Source organism: Coregonus lavaretus (genome assembly GCF_964263955.1).
Source record: "Coregonus lavaretus genome assembly, chromosome: 40".
Classification (NCBI taxonomy): domain Eukaryota; kingdom Metazoa; phylum Chordata; class Actinopteri; order Salmoniformes; family Salmonidae; genus Coregonus; species Coregonus lavaretus.
In genome coordinates this window covers 9,141,817-9,159,428 of record NC_140027.1, presented here as the reverse complement: position 1 = coordinate 9,159,428, position 17,612 = coordinate 9,141,817, and the positions used below count along the sequence as shown (strand labels likewise).

The window sequence follows — 17,612 nt, the reverse complement described above, 5'->3', positions numbered from 1 at the left end:
GCAGAAAATCTTCAGCAAACCCACAATTTCATCAGCTGTCTGGGTGGCTGGTCTCAGACGATCCCGCAGGTGAAGAAGCCGGATGTGGAGGTCTTGGGCTGGTGTGGTTACGTGTGGTCTGCGGTTGTGAGGCCGGTTGGGCGTACTGCCAAATTCTCTAAAATGACGTAGAGAAATGAACATTACATTCTCTGGCAACAGCTCTGGTGGACATTCCTGCAGTGCAACGCTCCCTCAAAACTTGAGACATCTGTGGCATTGTGTTGATTGACAAAACTGCACATTTTAGAGTGACTTTTTATTGTCCCCAGCACAAGCTTCTTGATATGCCACACCTGTCAGGTGGATGGATTATCTTGGCAAAGGAGAAATGCTCACTAACAGGCATGTAAACACATTATTGCACAACATTTGAGAGAAATAAGCATTTTGTGCCTTTGGAAAATATTGAGGATATTTTATTTCAGCTCATGAAACATGAGACCAACACTTTACATGTTACGTCTATATTTATGTTCAGTATATTAATTAATAACTAACTTCCTATCTAGTTACATTTACATTTTAGTCATTTAGCAGACGCTCTTATCCAGAGCGACTTACAGGAGCAATTAGGGTTAAGTGCCTTGCTTAAGGGCACATCGACAGATTTTTCACCTAGTCGGCTCAGGGATTAGAACCAGCGACCTTTCGGTTACTGGCACAATGCTCTTACCCACTAAGCTACCTGTCGAGAATTTTGTTATCTCAATGGTTGAAGTCAACTACTTCTTAAATCTTTGAATAATTCCCAAAAGGTTGTAAATCTGTTAGTTTAAATAAATTAAACAAAGACCCAATTCTGCTCATGGTCAGCATATTTATTCATGAGAGCGCTCTCCTACAAAATGGTAGTACAATCCTTTTATACGCACACGTCAGAGGAAAAATCCCACCCCGCTGTAGGCGGGCTGTATTTTTCCACTGTACACATCTTGTCCTGGGTTTAGCTCATGTGATTTTCCTCTGCTCTCCTGACCATCAGGTCACACACACACACACACACACACACACACACACACATACACACACACACACACACACACACACACACACACACACACACACACACACACACACACATACACACACACACATACACACACACACATACACACACACACACATGTTCTTATCATAGTCTACTCCTTGCTCGGGCAGGCTGCATTCCTCAGTTATCGCCGTCCTCACAATATTCTGAAACATGTTTCATACTCTCTTCCAAGCCTAACAGTTTCTCTCCTCCCTATTTCTTTATCTTGGTTTCTCAGTTGTCTGTAGACAGTTCTCCTTGTCCTTTGTTGTCTGGTCTAACTCCTACTCGCATTGCTAAATAGTAACACAATGTCATAATCTTAACTTGCCCTACGCTCACACATTTCACACAGTTTCAGGGTGTAATAATTAGTCATTAATAATTAGTTTAACTGAGGGTGTGACATTTTAGTCATATCTTACTCACACATTTCTTTATCAGTTCTACCCAGCTTTGAAGTCAAATTGACAGTGAGCAAGTCCTTCTTCTACGTTGACGATGATGAGCTAACGGTCACCATTGATGCCAGGTTGGAGCCATTGTAGAATATCAAAATATATTTATAGTTGTTATTTCCATGGTAACTAGTGGTAGAATTGCTACTTAACATGTCATCTCATTTACAGTACTCCTCTATCTTTTTCCCTCCCCCTGAATTCTCTGTGGTAATATGGCTGTATGGTTTTGGTCTGAAGGTACCTGTTTGGGGAGCCTGTGACAGGAGTTGGTTTTGTGGTGTTCGGGGTGGTCCAAGGAGATGACAGGACGAGTTTTCCTAGCTCTCTCCAGAGAGTGGAGGTTTGTGCATGTAATATGGGAGGGAGTTTATTTGTATGATTCGGTACACATACAGGTATTCACAAACATTCACCATGGGTAGTCTATATTTCATGAGCTCTATAGCTAGAATAACACAAGAAGTCTGACAGATGGACATCTTTACTTTTGTTTCTTATGAATGCAGATTAAGGAAGGAGCGGGCAACGCGGTACTGAAGATGCAGCACATTAAAGAAACTTTTCCAGACATCAATAACCTTTTGCAGAAATCCCTATACATATCAGTCAATGTGTTAACAGACACAGGTAAGTAGTCTGTTTGTGGTACGCGCATACTTTTGCATCTTATGAAGTGTGTGTTTGTGTTCAGTCTCAAAACAGGGAAGGTTTTATCATTCAGGTAGTGAGATGGTAAAAGCAGAGAAAAAGGGAATCTACATAGTCAAGTCACCGTATAGCATTCACTTCAGGAAGACCCCATCGTACTTCAAACCAGGAATGCCGTATGATATCTCGGTACGTTTAAGAACATTCACAGTTCACAGTTCACAACATCACAGTGTTCTACATTAACTCAATTACTATGCTATTCCAAAGTGTTGCCCAGTTCTTTTAACCAGAGAACCAACCAGGTAACTGTGGTCAAGGGGTAGGATGGTATATTTGGCTTGAATTTTCTTTCCCACCAATTACTCTAATTGTACCTCTTTCCATTTGTACCATTAGGTGTATGTGACCAATCCAGATGATACTCCAGCCAAAGGTATCGATGTGGAGGCTTTATACAAAGACAAAAAAGTGCTTGGGAAGACCCATGACAATGGTATTGCCAAAATGACCATTAACACGGAGGCGGGCAATGCTGAGCTGCCAATCATGGCAAGTTCAAAACCAAAACGTATCTAAGCCGCAATCCAATTATGTGTGCGTGTATGTTTTGATTTTATTTTTGTCAAGAACAGTGTTGACGCCTTGTAGTCATTCATTTTATTGCTCTATTTCAACACAGGTGAAAACCAATGTCAAAGAACTTGCATATAACAGGCAGGGCACACAGAAGATGACTCTCAAGCCCTATCAAACAAAATACAACTCACAGAACTACATTCACATAAACATCCATTCTGCAGAGGTCAAAATCGAAGATCAACTCAAAGTAGACCTAAGCCTCGGCAGCAGTCCTGCGGCCCAAAATGACAAACATGAGATAACCTACCTGGTGTGTACCAGTCAACTTTAATCACTTAGACTTGTGCATTTTACCTAGCTGGGGTGCATTGGTTGGCAACATTACAGGGCAAAAATGCTGCATGTTGTGTATGTATCTATATTTTTGTTGTTTTGAAAAACATAAAAGTGCAGAGGTGCCGTTTTGAGCAAGGAACAATAACCCTGGGTCTTGTTCCTTACTTAAACCGGGAACTCTCTGACTCCACCCATCACTGGCTGGCACTCTTTTCCAGTTAGAGCCAGTTTGTCCTTCCCGTAGGGATGAATACTGACAATTATCGGTCTCTGTGTTCACAGATCTTGAGCAAAGGACAGCTCATTTACTCCCAAAAGTTAGAGTGGAGGAAGGGACAAGGACTGCTGTCACTGACTCAGATGGTGAACAAGGATATGATCCCCTCCTTCCGTGTCGTGGCGTATTACCACGTGGGCCAGACAGAGGTGGTGTCTGACTCTGTGTGGGTCGAGGTCAAGCACACGTGCATGGGATCGGTAAGAATGTTGCCTTACTGTGCAGAGCCCATCGTCTAGTGGTAACACTCGGCTCTAGTCACATCTACCACTCTCCACCGGAGATTGGGGTTCAATCCCTGTGTCCACCCTTTCTACTGTTATACCCATTTGCCTGTCTCCCCCTCTTAAAACTGTTGCCTTACTGTGTTAGTATTTCTATGTGAGGTATTGCATTCAAGACTTCTCAAACATTACCTCCATCTTTGTGTCCCATAGCTAAAAGTGGATGCTGTCAGACCCAGTACTAGTTATCCACCTCGGAAAACAGTCACCCTGTCTATCGTTGGTGATCCAGGGGCCAATGTGGGACTTGTGGCCGTGGATAAGGGGGTCTACATCCTGAATGACAAAAACCGACTTACTCAGACTAAGGTGAAGAACTGCAGACTGAAAATACCCTACTTCTGCCACCTAATTAATAAGACTCTTTGAGTCTTCTCATCTAAATTGTGCATAATTGTTAATTTATTGATGTTAGTCCATACCTACAGTGGGGTCCGACATTTTTGACATGCTTGAAAAAGATGAGCAAAAATGACTGTATAAAAGAAAAAGAAAAAAATTACTTGTTAAACAATATGTATTTTTTCATATGTATAAAAAAAGGGGCATGTGGTTAACATTAATCTGATGACTGTTATTTATTGAATTAACTAACTATGTTTCATTGTTACTCAATTCAATTAATCATGTAACAATTAACTAATCAGGATTTGTTTAAAGAGTTACCATCTCCCGAATTAAACTCTAAAGGTCTTTACCTATCACATCCATAAAACAGTCAACGTATTAAATTATAACCTCTTATCATATCATTATTCTGAACAGTCGTAACCTTCTTGGATCTGCAAAAACCCCAGCCTTACTCATGATTCAGTTCTACACAAATTGGTTTAATTATTTATTAACTAGCTAACTAAACAATAACACAAAATAAACATACACACTTAATACATGAGAAAAGGGGTCCCTAACAGACTAACAACAACATGACTGCTTGTTTACCAAAAGAGGGAGGGGTAGAGAGAGAGAGAGAGAGGGAGAGAGAGAGAAAGAGACACAACACTTGGATACATTTGGAAACTACTCTCACAGTAATCATAATGCTTTGCACACAAACCACCGCCCGTTTGGAGTAAGAAATCATGAATGTATTTACGTGTGAATGCCTTCGTTCGCCGTTTATCTCTGTCGACACCAAGCCTTCTTGGAAAAGGTTTGGCTGGGTCTCCTCGCGTGTAAGGCTCTGATTGTCCACAAGAGGTCAAAATGTCCTTCTTCTTAGTTGTCCGTGGCTCCAATGACTTGTCATGTAGTCTTGAACAGAAGTAAAGGGTGGGGTTTCCATTCACTCGTTCTGGAAGATTGGCCCTCTGAAGATAGGCTAATCAGCCATGTCGATGGTCCCCAATGGGGTGATGAGAGCAATGTAGTAGATGATGGTTTGAAGAGAGTAATAGAATGGTTCAACTTAACTTAACTTTTCTAGACACCGTACTTAAGACAGCTAATCAGCCGTAACAGTGATTGTCAGAGAGGCAACTTTATCGTCTCCACCTCGGGTTGATTTTCAGGGTTCAAACCACGAGAGACATGAGCTGCAGCTCAAGTCTTCCTGGTCTGAGTTCCAACCATTTTTAACGTGTAGCGCCTGCTTCACGTCTTTCTGGTCTAAAGGTTACTTTCTCTACCAAGTCTTTATGCACTCTGGTTGAAAGGGGCGGTTCCGTCAGGCTGACATGCTCTCTGACTTCACTCGGGGTGTGGCTACTTACTGTGCAAAGTTTTATCAAAAACAATGATCTCATTAGAAAACTAAAATCACATTCCTATCTTAACAAAAATACTTTAATCATTTTTCATATTATATGCTCAAAGCATTGGATGAAAACCTCATACATATAGTGGACACACTTTCCAAGTTACAGTATTTCCTCCATAATGTTTTTAATGACATCACAAAATAGGCAGCAATATGACATCAGTTCTCCATAGACCTCCTCTGAACATTCCCTAAATTCTTATGTTAGAAATATTGTTCCAGTATTCACTTTTAAACGTGTTAGAGTTTCGTTGGGAACAAGTCTGTGAAACAAAGGCACATTCCTTTCACCAATACTGGAGGGGGAAGGAAAGGCTCCTTCTCCTTACATTTATGACAGGGCGTGAGGTGTAAAAAAAAAACACAGTTCCTTCCTCCCCTCTTCTGTGGGTGAGAGAGGGTCTGGTTACTGTCATCCATTGCCAAGCTGATCTGATCCATTCGGACCACAACAGGACAGTCATGACAGTACATTTGGAAAGTATTAAGACCCCTTAACTTTTTCAACATTTTGTTAGGTTACAGCCTTATTCTAAAATTGATTAAATTGTTTTTTTTTTCCCCTCATCAATCTACACATAATACCCCATAATAAGGTATCTGTTTTTTTATTTTTAATAAATTTGCAAAATATTCTAACAACCTGTATTCACTTTGTCATTATGGGGTATTGTGTGTAGATTGCTGAGGATTTGTTTTATTTCATCCATTTTAGAATAAGGCTGTAACGTAACAAAATGTGGAAAAAGTGAAGGGGTCTGAATACCTTCCGAAGGCACTGTATTTGTATTTTTGGTTTTACTATCCTTGTGCGGACCAGAAGTCCTCACAAGGATAGTAAAATATTAAAGTTCGGACAAGTGGGGACATTTCGCCGGTCCCCACAAGGAAAAGGGCTATTTTAGGCTTAGGAGTTAGGATTAGAATTAGGGTTAGGGGTTAGGTTTAGATTTAGGGTTAAGGTTAGGGTTGGGTTAGGGAAAATAGGATTTTGAATGGGAATCAATTGCTTTGTCCCCACAAGGAGAGTAAAATGTGTGTGTGTGTGTGTGTGTGTGTGTGTGTGTGTGTGTGTGTGTGTGTGTGTGTGTGTGTGTACATGGCATGGGTATGTGCATGAATCCATCCGTAGATCTGGAACATAATAGAGAAACATGACACAGGCTGCACTGCAGGGAGTGGAATGGACAGTATGGGGGTTTTCTACGATGCTGGGCTGGTGTTTGCATCCAACACTGCAGGGGGCACCCCTCAGAGGACAGGTATGTGAAGCCTAAGCATAAGGCCTCTACATAAAAGCTGCAAAACACATTCAGGCCTGCCTAGTCTTGCATGGCCAGCCTTCCAAAATCCTTTCTCGTTCACTTGACTATTGGAAGTCAGGCAAACTTCACATTTGGATTTCTAGTTTGAATGGGAACAGTCGGAGTCAATTGTATTCAGCGCTCAGATTTGATTGCCTCAGTAGAGGCATTTCCTTGTATTTCATATTTTTTCTTGTTTTGTCCGTGTCTCTGTTATGGTAGCCTATGCGGCATTTGTTTTGTATCTTATGCATGCTAGCTTGTTGCAAGTCAGAGGTATTTTTTTAAAACTCAATGTCTCTTTGGAACTGCACCCATGCAAAATACTTGATTGGTTTGATAGAGGCAATGCGTCACTACCCACTAGACACAAACTGGTTGAATCAACGTTGTTTCAACATAATTTGTCAACATATTGTGACGTTGAATCTATGTGGAAAATACATGGGTTTTGAAAAAAAGTAATAAACTGTTGTTTTGAGGGTGACATTTCAAACACAGGATTATGTAATCATGGTAACCAAATTTCAACATAGACAAACCTTTGAATTTGTACCTTTAAAACAATGTCAGATTTTCAACGTTATATCCACTATCAGAAAAAAACTATAGGCTGGGCAGCACCTCCAACTGGAGACTTCATCTACCAACAGCTACCCTTTGGTCTCCCATCCAGGGTTTTAACCAAGCCCTGCTTAGCTATTATATTTGTCACTTACTGTTACCAATGTGCAATCATGAGAATGATTGTTGAAAAATCTCCACTTAAAGACTAAATAGATTCACTGTTGCTATCGAAGTCATTCCAATGGGTAGGTTTAAAAGAGCAAATGAAATGTGACCATACACGATCACTCATATACAGGGCATTCAGAAAGTATTGAGACCCCTTGACGTTTTCCACATTTTTCCAGCCTTTTTCTAAAATTGATTAAATAAATAAAAATCCTCATCAATCTACACACAATATCCCATAATGACAAAGCGAAAAAACGTAACAAAATGTGGAAAAGGTCGAGAGGTCTGAATACTTTCTGAATGCACTGTATATCGGATTCACGCCTCCATCTCAACCAAAACTCAAAGATAAAGAATAGGATTAAATCAAATCAAACTTGATTAAAAGTGCATTTAAAGTTTGATTTGATTTAGTCCTATTCTTTCATTTTGATTTTTGGTTGAGATGGAGACAGTAAATTGCTTAAAGTTAAGGCTATCTTAAAAACGAATGTAACATTCAACCTTAAAATGAGTAACACATCCATGGCCACATATTGAGGTTGCTGTAACTATAAATGTCTTCTTATGTAATCATATAAAGCATTCATGTTCAAGATAGCATGCATAGGTCGTCGCAGGGCTGTGGAGATCTTCACATTGCAGTAATAATCTGCGCAGAATCTCAAACAGTATTAATCACTTGCACCATGTACTTTTAATGTAATCTCAACTGCAATCCAGGTGATTAGATAAATCACAGTGATAACGCATTAATCTGTTGTATAAATGAACAAAATATCTGACATTGTATTACCATGTGAACTTTGCTGTGCTTTTAAATGGTTGAAAGTGCAGTGATAGACGTTTGGGTGACAACTAAACCAAAAATCTGACATTGTTTTTCCATTGGAATTTGCTTTTAGATGGTTGAAAGCATAGTGATAACACATTAGAAATTCATTAACTGTCAGCTTTTTTTTTTAGTGGGTGAATATAGGTTGTAATCTCATTGATCAATGCTAGCAATTTCATTCAAACTGCATCTGAAAATTGACAAACTTGCGGTATCTCTTTACCTGATCTGAATGTGTGTAAAAGATGTGTTGGATGAAAATTGGAAGTTGTGAGTCTCCCAAAACCACAGGCATTCAGCGTAACTTTTTTAAATTTAATTAATTTCTTATTTTTATTGTTGATCTCAATGGCGCCGGAGGGGATGGCTGCCATTTTATGGACTCTTAACCAACCATGCTATTTTGTGTGTTTTTTAAAAAATTTTGTAACTTATTTTGTACATAGTTTTGCTGCTACCATCTCTTATGACCGAAAAGAGCTTCTGGACATCAGAACAGCGATTACTCACCTTGAACTGGACAAATACATTTTCTTTAATGAGTCAGACGAGAGGGATTTGCTCCAGACACCTGACAGGGCCCTCATCCCCGTCATTCGCAGTAGAAAGAAAAGGAGATATCACGGAAGGAGATCAGGGTGCCTGGTAAGGAGCCGGCGACGAGTGGCTAATCTGCCTTTGCCATCGATACTATTGGCCAATTTACAATCGCTTGATTATAAAGTGGATGAACTACAAGCATGTATATCCTACCAAAGGGACATTAAAAACTGTAATATCATGTTTCACCGAGTCGTGGCTGAACAAAGACATGAATAACATACTGCTGGCGGGTTATACACTGTATCGGCTGGATAGAACAGCAGCCTCTGGGAAGACAAGGGGTGCCGGTCTATGTATATTTGTAAACAACAGCTGGTGCCAGATATCTAAGGAAGTCTCTAGGTTTTGCTTGCCTGACCAACACCATCATTAAGTTTTCCGATGACACAACAGTGGTTGGCCTGACCACCGACAACGACGAGACAGCCTATAGGGAGGAGGTCAGAGACCTGGCCGTGTGGTGCCAGGACATCAACCTCTCCCTCAATGTGATCAAGACAAAGGAGATGATTGTGGACTACAGAAAAAAGAAGAGGACCGAGCATGCCCCCATTCTCATCGACGGGGCTGTAGTGGAGCAGGTTGAGAGCTTCAAGTTCCTTGGTGTCCACATCACCAACAAACTAACATGGTCCAACCTCACCAAGACAGTCGTGAAGAGGGCACGACAAAACCTATTCCCCCTAAGGAGACTGAAAAGATTTGGCATGGGTCCTCAGATCCTCAAAAGGTTCTACAGCTGCACCATCGAGAGCATCCTGACTGGTTGCATCACTGCTTGGTATGGCAACTGCTCGGCCTCTGACCGCAAGGCACTACAGAGGGTAGTGCGTACGGCCCAGTACATCACTGGGGCCAAGCTTCCTGCCATCCAGGACCTTTATACCAGGTGGTGTCAGAGGAAGGCCCTAAAAATTGTCAAAGACTCCAGACACCCTAGTCATAGACTGTTCTCTCTGCTACCGCACGGCAAGCGGTACCGGAGCGCCAAGTCTAGGTCCAAGAGGCTTCTAAACAGCTTCTACCCCCCGCTGCTGCTACTCTCTGTTTATTATCTATGCATAGTCACTTTAATAAATATACCTACATGTACATATTACCTCAATTACCCCGACTAACCAGTGCCCCTACACATTTACTTGGTACCGGTACCCCCTGTATATAGCCACGCTATTGTTATTTTTACTGCTGCTCTTTAATTATTTGTTACTTTTATTTCATATTATTTTATATTGTATTTTTTGTGTGATTTTTTGGGGTATTATTTCTTAAAACTGCATTGTTGGTTAAGAGCTTGTAAGTAAGCATTTCACTGTAAGGTCTACACCTGTTGTATTCGGCGCAAGTGACAAATACAATTTTATTTTATTTTATTTTATTTTACTTCTACTTCTGACCTCATAAGGGTTGATACCTTGGTTGGCCACATAGAGTTGTTATCATTTCTAGACACTTTGTAAAAGTCTTACAATGTAGCAAAAAGATACCAAGGACTACTAAGCGTTTGTTTTCGGACACACACAACACCTGCTCACTCATTCGTACACTGATAAATCACACTCTTTCCCTTCATTGAGCCCACCCTTCACTTTGTTTCATGTTTTTGTTTAGTCTGGCTTTGTTTTGTTTTGACTACTATTTTTTGTTTCATTTCTACAATTGTAAAGCGACTTTGGTTCCTTGCAAAGCGCTATATAAGTCCCATGTATTATTATTATTATTGTTATTATTACTTAAGTAATAAAATGCACTATTGGCAGATTACAGTATCACATTTTAGCCAGTTATCAGCTGATGTATCATATATTACTTCAGCATAGTATCTTCATTCTCAATGTGGAGTTTGGTTGATGTAGGCCTAATACATTTGTCCTTAATATTGTCTTGCCATGTTTCCCAGGTATGTTTTGTGCATTGAAATCAGTCTTCTTCTTCGTGTGCTTTAGTCTCCAGCTGCCCTGTCAACTCAAGGAGACGACGAGCAGTGACTATAAATGATGTCGTAACCACACTGGGTAGGACAAGAGTTTCTCTGCTTGTAATGCCTGATCATAAAACTGGATGTTTTTAACTATGTACTGTATGTATACATGTACGCATGTACGTATGTATTTATTTTATTAGTAGAACTTAGTACTAATTTCTTACCAAACAGACATCTGTTGCGAGGATGTCAAATAGTGTTTTACTGTTTCTGTTTTCAACCTCTGGGAATGAGAACCAATTGTGAAATAGGAAGACTGCTGTCCAGATTGGCCACTAAACAAACTTTTATAATTCCTTTAACTCTCAGCACTGGGTTTCCCCAAAGCTTTTGCAGTTCACTCTGCCATCCCACTGATAATGCACTTCTCTCTGTCCTAGCGAGCCAGTACACAGGCATGGAGAGACAGTGCTGCATGGACGGTATGAGGAAGAACATTCTAGATTACACGTGCGAGCGGCGTTCCCAATACATCAGCGATGGAACAGAGTGTGTGGAAGCCTTCCTGAAATGTTGTAGAGAAATGGCCACCAAACGCGAAGACACCAAGACTGACCAGCTCATATTAGCCCGCAGTAAGTAAAACAACTGTAGTGGACTGGAATTGTCAATTCTAAAATTGCACACTATGGAAATCCAGTGTGATATACAAAACCAGAGTGTGAATGTATAAAGTATTCTGGTATTCCCTTCTATGTAGAAGAGAAATACATTCACAGTGATGTGAAATGTCTGACTTTCTGTCACTCTTGCTAAGGTGAGGAAGAGGATGACCGATTCGAAAGTTTTGACAAAATCATTTCCCGTTCCTTTTTTCCTGAGAGTTGGCTATGGAATGAGGAGAGTCTGCCACTGTGTCCTAACAAAAATCAGTGGTAAGAGCAGTATTATTTCTTTTATTTTTTAGGGGCTTAATATTGCAGATAGATTGTAACTTCCATCAATGTAATTGTCTGCATCACTTCCAATCCCCCATGTGTTTTATATATATACTCCCCTTTATTCCTTTTCAACCCAGCCATCCTTTCCCTACTTGGGGTAAATTAGTGAACAACAATGCCCAGGCCTCTACTTCCAGCCTATACTTACTATCTACACCTTATGGACACAGTCAATTTTACAATAATTCTATTTTATTTGTTTTTGCTCCTGAACTTCTTCTACTCTCAACCCCTCCGATCATTTTCATGATGTCCATCCGGTTTGCTTCTATATGCCATATCTTTCTAACTGTGCTCTTTCCCAAAAGCTCCCAACATACAACCTATATACTTATTGTCACGACTGTCAGTGAGATGCGGTTGAAGAAGTCAGGCGCAGGACACGGAACTCTCGGAAACGTACTTTAATCCGATAATGAAAAGATGAACACAGAATAACTCCATGCAGGGAGGAAATAACCCGCTCACAAACTAAATACGTGAAGGGAAACAATCACACACAAGATCCTGATGAGAGACAGGGGTAATTGTAGGGCAACAATCAAACATAATGTGGAACAGGTGTAAACAATACAGACAAAACTAGACAGACACCGATAACATCGAACGGCAGCAGCTAGTACTCCGGGGACGACGAACGCCGAAGCCTGCCCGAGCAAGGAGGAGGAGCAGCCTCGGCAGAATCCGTGACAGTACCCTCCCCCTTGACGCGCGGCTCCAGCCGTGCGCCGACCCCGGCCTCGGGGACGGCGAGGAGGACGCGGAGCAGGGCGAGTCGGATGACTCCGGTGGAACTCTGTCAACAGGGAGGGATCTAGGATGTCCCTCCTAGGGACCCAGCACCGTTCCTCCGGACCGTACCCCTCCCACTCCACGAGATACTGCAGATCCCCCATCCGACGCCTCAAATCCACGATGGAATGGACTGAGTACGCCGGAGCCCCTTCGATGTCTAGTGGGGGCGGAGGGGCCTCTCGTACCTCATTCTCCTGGAGTGGACAAGCTACCACCGGCCTGAGGAGAGACACATGGAACGAGGGGTTAATGCGATAATTAATAGGCAGTTTTAACCTATAACATACCTCGTTCAATCTCCTCAGGACTTTAAATGGCCCCACAAACCGCCGACCCAGCTTCCGGCAGGGCAGGTGAAGGGGCAGGTTTCTGGTCGAGAGCCAGACCCGATCTCTAGGTGCATAAACCGGACCCTCACTGCGGTGGCGATCGGCGCTCACTTTTTGCCATCTGATGGCCCGCTGCAGATGGACATGCGCAGTGTTCCATGTCTCCTCCGAGCGCCGAAACCATTCATCCACCGCAGGAGCCTCGATCTGGCTCTGATGCCAGGGTGCCAGAACCGGCTGATAGCCCAACACACACTGGAAAGGCGTAAGATTAGTGGAGGAGTGGCGGAGTGAGTTTTGGGCTATCTCTGCCCAGGGAATATACCCCGACCACTCCTCCTGCCGGTCCTGGCAATAGGACCTCAGAAACCTACCCACATCTTGGTTCAATCTCTCCACCTGCCCATTACTCTCAGGGTGAAAACCAGAGGTAAGGCTGATCGAGACCCCCAAACGTTCCATAAATACCCTCCACACTTTAGAGGTGAACTGGGGACCCGATCAGACACTATATCCTCAGGCACCCCGTAGTGCCGGAAAACGTATGTAAACAGGGCTTCGGCCGTTTGTAGGGCTGTAGGAAGACCTGGCATAGGGATGAGACGGCAGGCCTTAGAAAACCGATCCACAACGACCAAGATCGTGGTATTCCCCTGGGAGGGGGGAAGGTCTGTGACAAAATCCACCAACAGGTGAGACCACGGCCGTTGTGGAATGGGTAGAGGTTGTAACTTCCCTCTGGGCAGGTGTCTAGGCGCCTTACACTGGACGCACACCGAGCAGGAAGAAACGTAAACCCTCACGTCCCTGGCTAAGGTGGGCCACCAGTACTTCCCGCTAAGACAGTGCACCGTCCGACCAATACCAGGATGACCAGAGGAGGGTGACGTGTGAGCCCAATAAATCAGTCGGTCACGGACCTCGAGCGGCACGTACCTCCGTCCCTCTGGACACTCTGGGGGAGTAGGGTCGGTACGTAACGCCCGCTCGATTTCCATGTCGACCTCCCACACCACCGGTGCCACTAGACAAGACTCTGTTAGTATGGGAGTGGGCTCAATGGACCTCTCCTCTGTGTCATATCGTCGGGACAGGGCGTCTGCCTTAACGTTCTGTGACCCTGGGATATAAGTGATCTTAAATACAAACCGGGCAAGAAACATGGCCCACCTAGCCTGACGAGGGTTCAGTCTCTTCGCTGCCCGGATGTACTCCAGGTTACGATGGTCAGTCAGAATGAGAAAAGGGTGGTTAGCCCCCTCAAGCCAATGTCTCCACACCTTCAGGGCGTGGACCACCGCTAGCAGCTCCCTGTCCCCCACGTCATAATTGCGTTCCGCCGGACTGAGCTTCTTGGAATAGAAAGCACAGGGGCGGAGTTTAGGAGGCGTGCCCGAGCGCTGAGACAGTATAGCACCGATCCCCGCCTCGGACGCATCCACCTCAACTTGGAACGCCAAAGAGGGATCCGGATGTGCCAGCACCGGAGCGGAGGTGAACAGGTCCTTCAAATGACTAAACGCCCTGTCCGTCTCAGCCGACCACTGCAAACGCACCGGGCCCCCCTTAGCAGGGAGGTAATGGGAGCTGCTACCTGTCCAAAACCCCGGATAAACCTCCGGTAGTAATTGGCAAAACCCAAAAAACGCTGCACCTCCTTTAACGTAGTGGGAGTCTGCCAATTACGCACGGCTGAAACGCGGTCAATCTCCATCTCTACCCCTGACGCAGACAACCGGTGTCCCAGGAAGGAGATGGACTCCTGGAAAAACAGACATTTCTCTGCCTTCACATACAGATCATGCTCCAACAGTCTACCCAGCACCCGACGTACCAGGGACACATGCTCGGTACGTGTAGCGGAGTATATCAGAATGTCATCAATATACACCACTACCCCCTGTCCATGCAAATCCCGGAAAATCTCGTCCACAAATGATTGGAAGACTGAAGGAGCATTCATTAGACCGTATGGCATGACGAGGTACTCATAGTGACCCGAGGTGGTACTTAATGCTGTCTTCCACTCATCTCCTTCCCGAATGCGCACCAGGTTGTAAGCGCTCCTGAGATCCAATTTTGTGAAGAAGCGCTTCCCGTGTAATGACTCTGTCATACTAGCAATCAGAGGGAGAGGATAGCTGTATTTAATAGTGATCTGATTGAGACCACGGTAATCAATACACGGGCGTAAACCCCCATCCTTCTTCTTCACAAAAAAGAAACTTGAGGACGCAGGGGAAGTGGACGGCCGTATGTATCCCTGTCTCAAGGATTCGGTGACGTATGTCTCCATAGCAGCCGTCTCCTCCTGAGACAGAGGATACACATGGCTACGAGGGAGCGCAGCGCCAACCTGGAGGTCTATCGCACAATCCCCCTGTCGATGAGGGCGCGTGCCAAATCGGCATACTCAGGAGGAATGTGCATTGTGGGCATTTGGTTCAGACTTTCCACCGTCGTTGCCCCTACGGAAACACCTACACACCGCCCCACACACTGATCAGACCATCCCTTGAGAGCCCTCTGTTGCCATGAAATGTTGGGGTCATGAGATGTTAACCAGGGAAGCCCCAACACCACAGGAAACGCAGGAGAGTCAATTAAATACAACTGTATAGTCTCCTCATGACCCTTCTGCGTTTTCATCTTCAGTGGCGCTGTGACCTCCCTAATCAATCCCGACCCCAAAGGCCGGCTATCTAGGGCATGGATAGGGAAGGGCACATCGACTGGTAATATAGGGATTCCTAACTTATATGAGAAATGGCGATCGATAAAATTCCCAGCTGCGCCTGAATCGACTAGCGCCTTATGCTGGGAGTAAAAAGAAACCTCTGGAAACACAACTTGAATACACATATGAACAACAGAGAGCTCTGGGTGAGTTGGGGCCTTACTCACCTGGAATGACTCATCAGTGCGTTGCCTGCTGCCTCGAATCCGAGGAGACCCTCCCCAGCACCGAACCGCCGTGTGTCCTCGGCGGCCACAGTTGGTGCAGGGGACAGCCTCTCTCCTGGCCTCCCTACTACCAGCACCCCCGAGCTCCATAGGGCTCGGCTCGGAAGTGTTGGGGGATGGAATGGACGGCCCCAGCTCCGGACGTCCGCGGGTAGCCAACAGAGTATCCAGGCGAATCGACATGTCCACCAGCTGATCGAAGCTTAGGTTGGTGTCCCTGCAGGCCAACTCTCGACGAACGTCCTCTCTTAAGCTACACCTGTAGTGGTCGATGAGGGCCCTCTCATTCCATCCCGAATTGGCAGCCAGAGTCCGGAAGTCCAGTGCGAATTCCTGCGCTCTCCTCCTCCCCTGTCTGAGGTGGAACAGACGCTCACCCGCCGCCTTCCCCTCCGGGGGATGATCAAACACCGCCCTGAAGCGGCGGGTGAACTCTGCATAGTTCACAGTAGCGTTATCTATTCCTCCCCACTCGGCGTTGGCCCACTCCAGTGCCTTGCTGGACAGACAGGAGATGAGGGCGGACACGCTCTCGTATCCCGAGGGTGCCGGGTGAATGGTTGCCAGGTAAAGTTCCACCTGGAGCAGGAAACCCTGACACCCGGCTGCGGTGCCATCATAAGCCCTCGGGAGCGAGAGCCGAATCCCACTGGACTCCTGATGTGAGACGATAGGAGTGGCCGATGGTGGTGGTATCGTTGGAGGAGGTGTGGGAAAACCTCCTCTCTCCCATCGTCCCAAGGTGTTCATCACCCTTTCCATGGCGGCACCAAGATCTTGAAGCATAGCTGCCTGTTGTAGGACGCGCTCCTCAAGTGATCTGGTCCGGTGCCGTCGCTCCTGCTGACTCCATGTTGTGGTGTGTGATTCTGTCACGACTGTCAGTGAGATGCGGTTGAAGAAATCAGGCGCAGGACACGGAACTCTCGGAAAAGTACTTTAATCCGATACTGAAAAGATGAACACAGAATAACTCCACGCAGGGAGGAAATAACCCGCTCACAAACGACATACGTGAAGGGAAACAATCACACACAAGATCCTGATGAGAGACAGGGGTAATTATAGGGCAACAATCAAACATAATGTGGAACAGGTGTAAACAATACAGACAAAACTAGACAGACACCGATAACATTGAACGGCAGCAGCTATACTCCGGGGACGACGAACGCCGAAGCCTGCCCGAGCAAGGAGGAGGAGCAGCCTCGGCAGAATCCGTGACACTTATTATGGATACAGTATGCTTACATTATTAGTGATCTTGTTATTATTTGTTGTTATATGTTATTAGTCCCATCCTTCAACTCCATTCAATACCTCCCATCTATCTCTTAACACCATCCATATAGGATTTCTATTTGCCATATATATTTCAACCGTACTGTGATGTTTTACAAAAGTTCTGAACCTTTCTATTCTCATTGCTTCTACAGATTGTGAATTAAAAATTAACATTTTTGCTAAAAGTATTATTATATTATTGATCGATTGACTATGACTTTTCAGATCACCCAGTAATGCTATCTGCAAGGTTAGCTCCAGGTAAATATTGCAATCCTTTAGCCATTCCTGGACCTGTGTCCAAAAACAAGCTACAAATGGACAGAACCAAAGTAAATGATCTAATGATTCTGTCTCTTCACAGCAAAATCTGCAGAGCTGGGAAGATTATATCCCCCATATAAATAACATTCTAT

At 44.3% G+C, this 17,612-nt stretch overlaps 1 protein-coding gene across 1 annotated transcript in view; it reads left to right on the top strand.

Annotated features, from left to right (window-relative positions):
- The window catches only part of LOC311113764 (complement C3-like), a 73,709-nt gene that overhangs the window by 16,493 nt on the left and 39,604 nt on the right, over positions 1-17,612 (top strand). The window contains exons 7-18 of the mRNA XM_084157074.1: positions 1,517-1,604; positions 1,771-1,873; positions 2,040-2,160; positions 2,255-2,370; positions 2,581-2,733; positions 2,864-3,073; positions 3,382-3,576; positions 3,814-3,969; positions 6,552-6,681; positions 10,846-10,914; positions 11,264-11,458; positions 11,641-11,758. Coding sequence (XP_084013200.1) covers positions 1,517-1,604; positions 1,771-1,873; positions 2,040-2,160; positions 2,255-2,370; positions 2,581-2,733; positions 2,864-3,073; positions 3,382-3,576; positions 3,814-3,969; positions 6,552-6,681; positions 10,846-10,914; positions 11,264-11,458; positions 11,641-11,758 — 1,654 coding nt within the window. The remainder of the gene's footprint in view (positions 1-1,516; positions 1,605-1,770; positions 1,874-2,039; positions 2,161-2,254; positions 2,371-2,580; positions 2,734-2,863; positions 3,074-3,381; positions 3,577-3,813; positions 3,970-6,551; positions 6,682-10,845; positions 10,915-11,263; positions 11,459-11,640; positions 11,759-17,612) is intronic.